Source organism: Seriola lalandi, unplaced genomic scaffold (assembly GCF_002814215.2).
Source record: "Seriola lalandi dorsalis isolate HSWRI2012SDOR001 ecotype SW California unplaced genomic scaffold, Sedor1 jcf7180002054581, whole genome shotgun sequence".
NCBI lineage: Eukaryota > Metazoa > Chordata > Actinopteri > Carangiformes > Carangidae > Seriola > Seriola lalandi.
This window is the reverse complement of record NW_019525134.1, coordinates 2,025,846-2,038,469: the sequence shown is the minus strand read 5'-3', so window position 1 is coordinate 2,038,469 and position 12,624 is coordinate 2,025,846. Positions and strand designations below refer to the sequence as shown.

General features: G+C 39.2%; 1 protein-coding gene across 1 annotated transcript; it reads left to right on the top strand.

Annotated features, from left to right (window-relative positions):
- Positions 1–3,382: 3,382 nt before the first annotated feature.
- stip1 (stress-induced phosphoprotein 1) lies at positions 3,383–12,408 on the top strand. The gene is made up of 14 exons (XM_023418326.2): positions 3,383–3,461; positions 5,983–6,192; positions 6,300–6,441; positions 6,753–6,894; positions 7,175–7,340; positions 7,458–7,584; positions 7,953–8,055; positions 8,633–8,753; positions 8,913–9,009; positions 9,125–9,249; positions 9,374–9,410; positions 9,519–9,622; positions 10,213–10,385; positions 10,509–12,408. Exons 1-14 carry the CDS (start codon positions 3,453–3,455, stop codon positions 10,579–10,581), a joined length of 1,629 nt encoding a protein of 542 aa, XP_023274094.1. The 5' UTR covers positions 3,383–3,452; the 3' UTR covers positions 10,582–12,408.
- The last annotated feature ends 216 nt before the right edge of the window (positions 12,409–12,624 follow it).

The following is a 12,624-nucleotide window of genomic DNA, read 5'->3' as shown; positions in this document are numbered from 1 at the left end:
ATTCCACCTTTTTTACGAAATGTATGCATGGAATAAAATGGTTTTATTCCTTATGTTTGTTTTGATACTCATTTTTGTTTTTAATATAATTCTCCTTTTCACCGGCTTCAGTCCCTGCTATTTAACCTTTTTGTTTCTAATAAAATATTTTATTGAATTCAAAAACACATTTGTCTTATCAGTTAAGGAGTCTGTGTCCTGATATCTGTTTAACAAACAGCTGGAGTTTAGAAACAGTATATCCTGGGGTGTGATTCCCCAGGTGGTGTTCTCTCCCCTCGTCCTACATTCTTCCCCTTACCCTACACACTATATCAAAATATAAAGAGTGATAAACATAAAGGTTATCACAGGACTCAGCTTTGACACTGGTAAAATGGTTATTCTGCAGAAAAGAAACCTGGCTGTATAATCCTCAGTCCACCTGCTCCTCAGTTTGTAAAAGTAATATTATATAATGTAATATAATGATGGCATATAAATGTGTATCTATTAATACCAGGATATGACGACATCTGTGACTTAAGTTCCCGTAAAAGCTCATACACTGTACAATCTACAGGATTTACTCATGAATATATCAAGAGTATTTGTGTTTAGGTCCTAGCCAGCAGCCGGTGAAGTGGTTCCTCTGGAGAAAAGACGAATGCTTTCAGAGTTTTAGGCGAATTGTAATTTTGTGAGTGAAGTCACTCACATTTTATTCTGAAAGAGTGTGTGTGCATTTATACAAGTAAATCATGTGTAAGACTGGCAGGAGTCAGTTAAAATCAACACTGTTGGGGAGTGCTTCCTTCATGAACATGTTAAGTAGATTTAACACTGAAAATTATTTCTGATTAACACTTAAACTCACACTTAAAAACACTATAGTTATTTCCCTCGGTGTCAAACTTCTCAGTGTAGTGTAAAATATTAACTCCAATTAAACTAATTACCAGAGTTGAATTGAAAATGTAACATTGTTCAGTGTATATTTTACTCTGTAGATTAGGACCGTATGTTCACTGACTTGGTGTTAAGTATTATATTAACACTGTTGGATTTGAGTCTGTAGTTTTTTCTTTTCCACCACTGGATGGTGGAAGTTTTCATATACTTGACCTAATACTTTTACATAATTAAATAACATCTAAATGTAAATCATACCTTTACTCAGTTTTGGTAATAAGTGCCTAATTTTATTAGGGTTCTCCAAATAAAGTACAAAGAAATTCATAAAACTTGAATTTAAAATGTTTGATAAACTGCACATCTTTAGACTTTTTTTTAAAAAATCTTCCTCAGTCCAAACTCCAGACCCAGTTTTCCTTCAGCCTCTCATACCTGATTTATTCAAAGAACTGCCAGACAGCCATGTCTGAGCCACAGCCCGCCACTGAATTTGTGTCGCTTGAAATCACATTTCCAATCACATTTGAGACTGATCCAGTATTTGTGGAGCGAATGGTGAATTCAGAAATGATTTTGTTCAGCAGGCAAGTCTGCCGCTGTGTGAATTTGAGTCATGTTAGAAATCATGTTTTTTTATCTTCATGTTCTGTTTATTTTCTATTATTTTTTATTTGTTTTCATAAATTGTGCATTTTGTTTCTTTTGATCACATGTTCATTACAGGAACCAGAGATGAGTCTGGCTTGAACATAAGTTGAGAGCACAAGATACTGACACCTTGAAGGGTCTGAAGTGTCACATGTCAGTGAAGGAACATAGAGCACCACACACTGTGTCCACCCTGTGATGCAACAACTGGGCAAGAAGGACATAAAATGAAAGAGGAAAAAAATAAAATTCATTCCTCTGGGCATAAATGAAGAGGTGACAGCTGGGCTCAGTAATGTGGAGACGTATGCACTCTTCCACTACTTTCATGATTGTGTTGTTTTGGGTCTTGTATGAATTTTTTTCATCCTGTATGAAATTTTGCAATACAAATTAAGTGTTTTGCATTGAGGATGATAATTTACAAACAACACAACATAAATGTCAGAAGAGGTAAGAACATGACAATTTTTCAAATTTTCAATCATGTGTAATATTTTAGTTATTATGCAATACTGAGTGTGTAATTAAAACATACTGTGTGTACATGTGTGTGATGACATTCTCCTGTCTGCCCTCGTGAAGTGGAGAAGAGAGAAAGAGATAGAGAGAGAGCAAAACAACAGCCAGTGTCAGTCCCTCTCACTCATCCCTGCAGGATCCTCCCACTGTAGCTACAGGAAACACCATTCTCAATCAAATCATTGGCGTGTATTAAAGTCTGTAAAGAAGACAGTCGGATGTTATAAGCTTCAGCTTATTTGTCTTATATGGACCTCACCTGACTCTTGTAGTGTTTCTGGGGATGAACTCAGGTAAACAGAGCTGAGGTCATCTTTCTGGTTTGAGTCTATAAGGTATGACAAGAGCAAGGCTGCAGAACTACCAGCTCTGCACTTTGTTATGGACACGGCCTGAGGCTAATGTCAGCCTCTGTGTGTCTATGTGACATCTTCTCTGAGAGTCTGAAGGCCATTCTTTGCTTGTGACACTCACCACGGCTTCTCGTATTTCCTGGGTCTGTGAATCTATGGCAACAGCAGCCTGAACGGTTTAATGAGGATGGCCTTCATAACATCATTTGCCTCTGGGAGACACTGGATCTTCAGTAAATCAAACCCATTTATTAACTTCACAAGTATGTTGGATATGTCCACACTTCAGCTGGTGTAACTTTGGCTTAATAACGCCACACTGACAGAGAGAGAAAGGGATTTACAAATACCGCAGACCACCTACAGTTACTGGAGTGAAAACAGTGGGAAACCTGGTTGTATAATCCTCACAGGCCACCTGCTCCTCAGTTTCTAAAAGTCACCTGTCCGTCATATAATGAAAATGTAATATCATATAATGCAATATAATGGTGGCATATAAATAATTAGTATCTATTAATAACAATAGGATATGACGGCATCATGTGATTTAAGTTCCCATAAAAGCTCATACACTGTACAATCTACAGTATTTACTCATGAATATATCAAAAGAGTATTTGTGTTTAGTTCCTAGCAAGAAATGATCAGCTTCAGTGATTATAATTCTTACAATAATTGTTAAAGATTTAATGACTGACACATGATATTGTCTGATGTTCAGGTGATGAGATTTGCTTTCTCACTTCCTGTCTTTGACTTATCTGCCTCATCTATCTCCATGTACCTCTGTACACCTCAAAGAGCATGTAGCACATCTTATGTAACATACTTCTACTTTCCCCCCTCATTTTCTAGAAGTTTTTTTTTTTATGGAAGCTACATGTTGTCCCCAATAATACCCTCTCGAGTGAAGCTGAAAAAAATCTGACCATTGATTACGGATTTCATCCATCCCTAACTGGCAACCTCCATGTTGTTCAGGGGGAGGCGCTAGTCCGCAGTAGTTTCTGGAAGGAACCTCATGCTTGCACCATGGAGAAAGTGAGTATCCAGCAACTCCTCACAATTACTACTTCCATAACACAGATATTTAATTGATACCGACGTATTTCTGCGAATTACTTTAATTTTAAGTCTCAATATAGTATAATTTCAAGGTTAGTGTAGTTAGCCACCTCTTTATACGGGGACTTCAATGTTTGCTAATATCAGGCATCTAGCTAGCTTGTTAGCTTAGCGTCAATCCGGTAGTAATGTGTTTTAGCTCTTTGGCTGATGTTGTGTGATTGGGCTTGATTATGTTAATCAACATTAAACATTTTAACAGCGCTAGACTACAGAGTAGTTAGTTAGCTAAACTTTTAATCCCAAGAAGTGCAAACTTGAAGATGTTAAGTGTTTGTCATTTGTGCACGGTTGTGGCTAATTCATGGTTATACTCGACAAGGTTAGCTAACTGTTAAGCTAACGTGTAGGACTTAAATTTGTCACAGCTACTGCAGGAAGGTTTTCCTGCCCCTGTAGTCCGTGCCTCGATACAACAAAGCAGTTCGCTAACCCCTTAGCAATTCACGGGTAAAATAGCCTCTGACAAGTAATCCCCGAGTTAGCAAATCACCATGTAACAGCTAACATTAGCCCACAATGTGAACGCTACCATTAACAAGGTGACGGACAAATGAGAGTCGTAATTGCATCCTTTTAATAAAACGCTGTGTCAGAGGACCGACAGCCTAAACTGCGGCAGTCAGTAGCACATGCTGCAGGAGTATTTTTGGATCGGCTTCAGCGGTGTCCTCAGCCGCTTGCGCTCAGACCGGAGGATCATTCTAGACGCACACGGCTCCGCTGTCATGGCTACAGCCGCATTTTGTCGTCAACTGCCGCGTCCTCTCAAATGTTCTGCGATTGGCCACTTCAAGTATTTTTGGGGATTCGTTCAATATTGAGAAAGTACCTCTGCTTTATGCTTGATCTGGCCACTCATAATAACTTGACCGACAATGCTACTAAACATTACAGGCATTAGTGTTGTGTACCTGTCAGGTTAACCTGGCTATAATTATACTGATGCAGTGAGGTATTTATATTTTTACATAGTTATTTTATTAAATAAATCTAGGGAAAAAGAGAGTCAGTTCTGCAGGTTGTGTCTTACATTCATGGCCTCAGTGTGTTACAGAGGTTTACTCAGAGTCCATTACTATTTGTTGCTCACATAAAGGATTTGATTGTAAATAATCAAAGGGGAATAAGACTTTATGCACACCCAACATGTCTCCATCACTGACACTTCTGTGACCAGCTTTCTCATCAAATCTACAGTGTAACAGCTCCATCTTCCACAGATTAGACTCCATTTTTATTTTTGACAGAAGTAGTAATCTATTGATTTTTATTATGGTCTATGTGTGCATCCCTGGTGGGTAAAAGAAGTGTGCTTGGATTTCATTATGCACGAATGACCTTATCTAAAAGAAAGCAGCATCATTATCACCAGCCAGACCTCACTGAGATAAATGATCTTATCTATCCCTTGCTTAATTAAATCTGAGAACTTTCCTAAATCAGTTTTTGCTGGGACTTTTCAAATTATGTTTTAGTCTTATTGTGTATTCTCATAATGTTGTTGAATACAGCCCTTTCCTTTTCTAATTTCACTTATTTATTTTAATATTTTATTGTTTTATTTTATTAACTGCAAGGAATTTCTGAAAATCCATGTTAACCACTATTTATCATAATTCCAGTTTACAGCATCACATGGGATTGTAATGTTGCCATGATCATGCATTTTTATGTTTTCAAATGTTTAAAGTGTTCAGAGTGGATTAGGTTTGTTGACTGGAGGGAAAAGCATGCCAGTCAACACCCCTTGTTCCTCCTCTGGGATAATAATTACTGCCCTTTACATGTTATCACATTGTTGTCAAATTAAGCTGCAAAAGATGGAGAGCCTCTTTTTAGAACAGAGTGGTGCTTCTCTCTGCTCAGTGGTAATTGATTCTGTCACATACTGTAGAGACACACGATGACTTGTCAAACTGAATCAGGCCACCAACAAGTGACAAGGAGTGTTGGAAATCAATCAGTTCACACATACTTTTTCATTCTCTCCCTCCCTCTCTTTTAGTATCATCAGTGCCCCTTGAAGTTACTGTTATGGTCTGAAAAATAGACAGCGTTTGTCTGAAATCGAAAAGTGGTGGATTCAAACTTTTGTGCTGTGAGGCTGTAATCTGACCACTGACCTGCCATTCCACCAAGAGTTGTATTACTTTCAGGCTAATGGAGTAGAATGCACCTAGAGAACTGTGCATGTGCATTACCAATATAATGGCATATTATCTCTCTGCATTACTGGTGCATTTGTTTGATATGAACAGCTGGGTGCTTGTCAATTTCTTTTTTCAGTGACAGCTGCGAAAGATGTCTTCTCTGTAGTTAGATGTGTATTGGGGATTGTGTGCATGTGCCTTTTGTGTAGGCGTGATACAAAATATAGAGCAGGAGAGAATTTTTCTTCTTTGTGCTTCATTGATTGTGTCTTCTTGGCTCATAGGTTTCAGCATTAAAGGACCAGGGCAACAAGGCTCTAAGTGCTGGAAATATTGACGAGGCCGTACGGTGCTACACCGAAGCCTTGGCTCTCGACCCTTCAAACCATGTCCTCTTCAGTAACCGCTCGGCTGCCTACGCTAAGAAAGGAAACTATGAGAATGCTCTCCAGGATGCCTGTCAGACCATCAAGATCAAGCCTGACTGGGGCAAGGTGAGATGATCTTTGCAATTTTCTTCTTTGCAGTTTTTCTATTTACAAGACATGTAGTAATTAAAATTGAGAAAGCAATCTGTAATCTTTCAACTTTGATCAACCAGGGCTACTCCCGCAAAGCCGCAGCCTTGGAGTTTCTTGGCCGATTGGAGGATGCTAAAGGAACTTACCACGAGGGGCTCCGACAAGAGCCAAGTAATCAGCAGCTAAAAGAGGGTTTACAGAACATTGAGGCCCGGCTTGCAGGTAGATACTCCAGAATTTGTAATGTCTTTCTAAAGAAAGTAGTACTGTGATTTGCAAAAAGTGTGTCTCATTTTTCCCTCCTACGTGGGTAGAGCCTCTAGAGATGGCTGCTGACATGATCAAAGCAAAATCGCATTGCTCAAAAGAGAAGAGTAGGCAGTCCACTTGGTTTGAGTGCTGTGATTCATTCAGTGGACAGGTAGCAGGGCTCACAGAGGAGAGAAGGCTCCAGTGCAGGATGCGTGGGCATTCTGAAGATTTCTGTGTGACCACAAAAATTACACTAATAACATCTATTCTTGCTTCATCAGAGAAATCAATGATGAACCCCTTCGCCATGCCCAACTTGTATCAGAAGCTGGAGAATGATCCTCGGACCCGAGAGTTATTGTCAGATCCCAGCTACAAAGAATTGCTGGAGCAGCTCAGGAACAAACCATCGGAGCTCGGCACGTATGTACACTGTCAAAAATTTGTCATTCGTTTTCTGATCTGACTAAAGAATTATATCTTCAGGCTGGAATGAAAAATGAAAAGGACAAGGTCAGAGGCAATTACTTTGAGTAGTTTGTGTGGTATCAGTACAAGATTGCATAGTATTTGTAGGCCTGCTGTCATTATATAAAAAATACATAAATAGATAAAGAATAAAAAACCTCAAGTTATTTGGAAAAGATGTATTAGATGTGGATACTGTGGTATTAAGAAATGCAGATGTCTGACTGTTTTGCAGGAAGCTGCAGGATCCCAGAGTGATGACCACACTCTCTGTGCTTCTGGGACTGAACCTCTCTGAGATGGAGGAAGAAGAGGAGCCCACCCCACCTCCTCCCCCCAAACCCAAAGAGACTCAGCCACCTCCACCCAAAGAGGAAGACCTTCCAGAAAACAAGAGAAAGGTAAATAAGTTCACCATAGTGCTCACTTTTATGAGTTTTCAGCAACTTTTCCTCCTAAAGAAAACACTCTTCTCAGTTTTGTTAATCCTCTAACTTCCTTTGTTTTTTTCTTTAAAGGCCTTGAAGGAAAAAGAACTTGGGAATTCTGCATATAAGAATAAGGACTTTGAAATGGCGCTGAAACATTATGAAGAAGCAATCAAACATGACCCCACCAACATGACCTACATTTCTAATCAAGCAGGTACATATTCTCACATGCTGGAATACAGTTGCCAGTCTCACATATTCGAGCTGACTGACCCACTAAAGCCATTGTGATTGGTTATAATTGTAAAACAGAGGTGACAGAATTTTAATTGTTGGCTGTATGAGTTCCTGCTACTGATAAATCCTCAATTTGTAGGAAAGAAATGTGGGAACCCACAACATAATGTTAAAGTGCCAATTAATGTGGGCTTGTATGCTGATTAGTCTGAGTCCTTCAGACATTTATAATGCACTGAAATATTGACCTGAGACTCTTTACTGACAACAGTTAACCTCAGCTGGTATGACATTCAAGCTTTACTTAACATGTTCAATGTGTACTCCCATTTGTGATCCCTTCAGCTGTGTACTTTGAGAAGGGAGAGTTTGAGAAGTGCCGAGAGCTGTGTGAGAAGGCCATTGATGTTGGCAGAGAGAACCGAGAAGACTACAGACAAATTGCGAAGTGAGTTCTTAATGACTACATAATTTCTAATAGTTCCGAAGTTGTCTTTCCTTTTTTTTTCCCCATGTTGTGCTCTAGTGAATCCACACATCTTCTGCCCCCACAAGCTGAGGGCAAGATTGGCATTTTTTTGATCTGATGGGACTCAGAACAAATGTTGACGCCACAGAATACCAAAACCCCAGATGTCAGAACAGTGTGGGGGAAGGGTTTTTCCAAACCTTTTCGACCAGCTGACTAGCACTTCTGGACAAGTATACTGGCCACTTGATGAGACAAATCAGCTGTGGTATATAAGAACCACTAGGTGGCAGTGTTTCTCTGTAGCTTTTCAATAAAAACTGGCAACATCTGATGTAGTGATGTTGAATTGGGACACAAATTACCTGCCCATTCAACTAGTCTTGCTCAGGGGCGTTAAGGTGGTTGTGTTTCTTTGATTTGTGTTATTTTTTTCATAAATATAATCAAATCTCACTCAAGTAAACTTGACTGGCTGTTGACCCTTTTAGTTGAGCAAATGAGAACGATTTCATTGTCATTACATGTTTGTCATTATCCTCCTACTCTGTTTCAGGGCCTTGGCTAGGATTGGCAACTCATACTTCAAGCAGGAACAATACAAAGAGGCAGTTCAGTATTTCAACAAGAGTTTGACGGAGCATCGCACCCCTGACGTCTTGAAGAAGTGTCAGCAGGTGCAGTGCAACTGATATTTCCAGTTTCATCCTTTTTAAGTTCTTTGTTTTTTTTGTTTTTTTTTCTCAGTTGTGTATGTTAGACCTGCATGTGAACAGTTAATTAAAACACAAGTGTGCATTTCACTTACACCTTGACACTCACAATTGTTTCTATAGGCAGAGAAGATATTGAAGGAGCAGGAGAAACTCGCCTACATCAACCCAGACTTAGCCCTGGAAGAGAAGAACAAGGGCAACGACGCCTTCCAGAAAGGTGCGCGTAATAGTTGTAACACCTGTTGGTCGATTGTCATCTGATTCCTCTCTTTTGGAGTTGTAAGAAACTTGCTTATCTTATATTATATTATCTTATCTTTTCCCTCCCACAGGAGACTACCCCTTAGCCATGAAACATTACACTGAGGCCATCAAGAGAAACCCGCATGATGCCAAACTCTTCAGTAACAGAGCTGCCTGCTACACAAAGCTGTTGGAGTTTCAACTTGCCCTGAAGGTAAAGTTCTTCCTCACCCGGCACCTCCGTAGATCAGCTAGTGAGATTCTAACCTGACAAAAAAAACACTGCCTTTTTATTTTATTGCGTTTTAAAAATGACCCTCATGATCTTCTTTTGTCAGGATTGTGAAGAGTGCATCAAACTTGAACCCACCTTCAGTGAGTAGTAAACTTTTTGATTACGTATATAATGTAGATAATATAAAATTTAGATTCAGGACAAATCACCCTGATGTTACTGAACTAATTTAACACATCTGCCCACAGTAAAAGGATACACGCGTAAAGGAGCTGCTCTGGAGGCCATGAAAGATTATTCTAAAGCTATGGATGCGTACCAGAAGGCTCTGGAGCTTGACTCTTCCTCAAAGGTATTTTACAGGTTACTCTAAAGTTCAGAAAAGTCTAGAAATGACAGGAGAACATTTCTGGAAAATCCCAGACATTTCAAAGTTTACCTATACAGTGTGGTCCAAACATCTGAGACCACTCTCCCACTGCAGTTTGGTCGTTTTTTTTGTTTTCAATATTTACTAACACAATCACCACAAATAAAACCCTAGTTACATTTTGGATTTCCTGAAAAGTATTGTAAAAATCATTGTGACTTCATTACTTTTTTTTTTTTTTTTAAGGTAACCAGTTAGTAATTCATCACTTTTCTGAAAAGTAACAGGTTATGTGATCACGCCATCACTGCTCAACTTACATGTGGTGACATTTTTGATCGTATGCCATCAATAAACAGAGCATATTGTGTTGTGACATATGTTTTAGTTTTAGTGGTATTGTTGGAGGGGGGATGGTCATCAAAGTAAAATCTGAGTGCAAAAATCTATGAAAGAAATCTAGAAGTTTGAGAAAGTAAGACATTTTGAAATACTCTGTGTCAAGTCTTAACAATATTTGCCAAGTAGTGATTGATTGGCTTTTCTTCATCATTTGCCTTCTCCACCATCAGGAAGCCACAGAAGGCTTGCAGCGCTGTATGGTCAGTCAGGCCATGAGGAATGACAGCCCTGAGGAAGTGAAGAAAAGGGCCATGGCCGATCCCGAGGTGCAGCAGATCATGAGTGACCCAGCCATGCGCATGATCCTCGAGCAAATGCAGAAGGATCCTCAGGCGCTTAGCGAGTAAGTTTACCAACTTTTCTGTGTGTTTCTGTCTCTGCCTTGAGTCAGTATTATACACATAAACACAGATTCACAGAAATACATGAAGAATTTACTCTTCCTTTTTTCTTGTTCGTTCCTCAGCCACTTAAAGAATCCAGTTATTGCTCAGAAGATTCAGAAACTCATTGATGTTGGACTGATAGCCATTCGTTGATGAGAGACTGGAGCCAGATGTGTGAAGAAACTCCCAAGACAACAGTGGAACAACATGCAAAACCCTCCAAAATTTTACATCCTCTTTTCTTGCCTTCAAATTCAAAATGATATTGTTCTTAGTCTCACTGAGACTTTGTGTGTATGTTATGTTTTTTAAAATTTCACAACTTTTACATTGTGTGTAAGAACAGCATCTTGTTGTCACCTGGGAAACTTCAGGACTCCAGAAATCTTTCTCTGAAAACAATCTGGATTCATGTGTACAGATGCTTAAATACATCTTAAAATAAACATCACAATGCAGTGCACCGGTATGTTCAGTGTTTAAAGGGGAAATCCACCCTAAAGCAGTTCACATATTCCTGTCACTTCATGAAAGTGTTTTTAAGGAAATGAAGAATAGAACTATTTCTACACTCAAAATCAAGATTGTAATGTAGATCACATTAAAATAGTCAACATAACTTTAATGCTGTCCTCTTGAAGTTCTACTGTCTGGTTGATATTATGGTTTGCTCATATCAGGAAAGTGCTCAGTGTTTCCTTGGTTGCAGTGGAGAGAGGATGAATTTAGATGAATTGCCTTTTAGAGTCAAGGGATATTTGGCCATGATAAGATTTTAAGGTTGATCCTTAACGGTTTCTTAAATAAATTCATATGGCAATTTAAACAGCCATGTTATTATTTCTGTTACTCAAGAATGAAAAGCTTGGATTCAAATCTTGTGCCAGGTGAAATATCAGTGTCAGTAAAAGTCACAATAATGCAGTTGATAATGCTCTGCTCTGTGAGCAAGAGCACAGTGAGTTTACCTAGCACAACAGTCCTCGCACGCTGTCATGATTTAGTGATCAGTGTTTATCTTTGTTAAGGAGGCATGTTGATAATCGTACAGTATAGTATAGATAGTTTTGGCTGGCTTCAAATTTTCCCTTCCCAAACCTGAAACTAGAAGGCACCTGTGCAAAATGTGACATCTTGCCTGGCCCGATTATTTCCAGATAATAGGAACAATGTGAAGGTCAAAGGGTGGATTTACCTTTCAAAGCTAGCAACTATTAGTTAAGTAAAGCGGGTCACAGGTCTTTCACTTCATGATGCATCTTTAATGTTTGTCAGCTCCTCTTAGAGTACTGAGGCTGCAGCACTACCTGTCCCTACTTCCTGATGCGTATTTCACTTAAGGCCATTCTGAAGAATAGTTGTGCCAGCCTTTTTCTGATTTAAATTGTAATGCCCTATAACTTATTGGCTACGCACAAGATGTTGGAAGTTGTCCTCCTACAACGGCAGACTGCTCAGCTTCTGTTTCCAGAGAGGCAATACGTACAAGTGTTAATCTTGCTATTGACCATTAGGCCACATGTGGCTTCAGATACCTCAGTCACCACATTGTCATAGTATCACTGTGCTATGGTTTCCATGAGGGACTCAAATTTGTTAGAAATGACTTGTAACACCTTTTGTTTTCTCTGACCTGTGACACAGCGCAGCAGAAATGGGGTGTGGGCAATGGCACCATTAAAGTCCCATTATATTCATAAACTACATACAACAAATGTGTAACTCTCACATGATGTAAAAGAAACTTCCAAGACATGTAACATACGAATGGAAATCAGCTGTACTTTGAAATATACAGTATCTGAATGTATTATGAAGGTGGGTGGCGGCTTATTTTTGTCCTGTAAGACCAACAATGTTGACACTGAATCGATGCGGTAGGAGACCTTCATTTTATAGTAGGGTCTTGGTTAATGTGATTTTAACACCTTGCAATACACGGACCAATAAAATATACAGTGGAGAGATTCTTCATACAAACTTGTGTTGATAGTTGTACACTTCACCAATAAAGTATAAAAATAAAAACACTGGCAGCTACTTGTAGTGTATGGCAAATAGACCTTTACAAAGAGTGGACATGAAGTTGAATGTGAGCCCAGTATCACAAAGGTCTGTATATGTCAGTGCAAGACAGAACAGTTTAAATGCGCGGACAATATGGATGCCAGCTGTCATTTTCCCTAACAGCAGTTA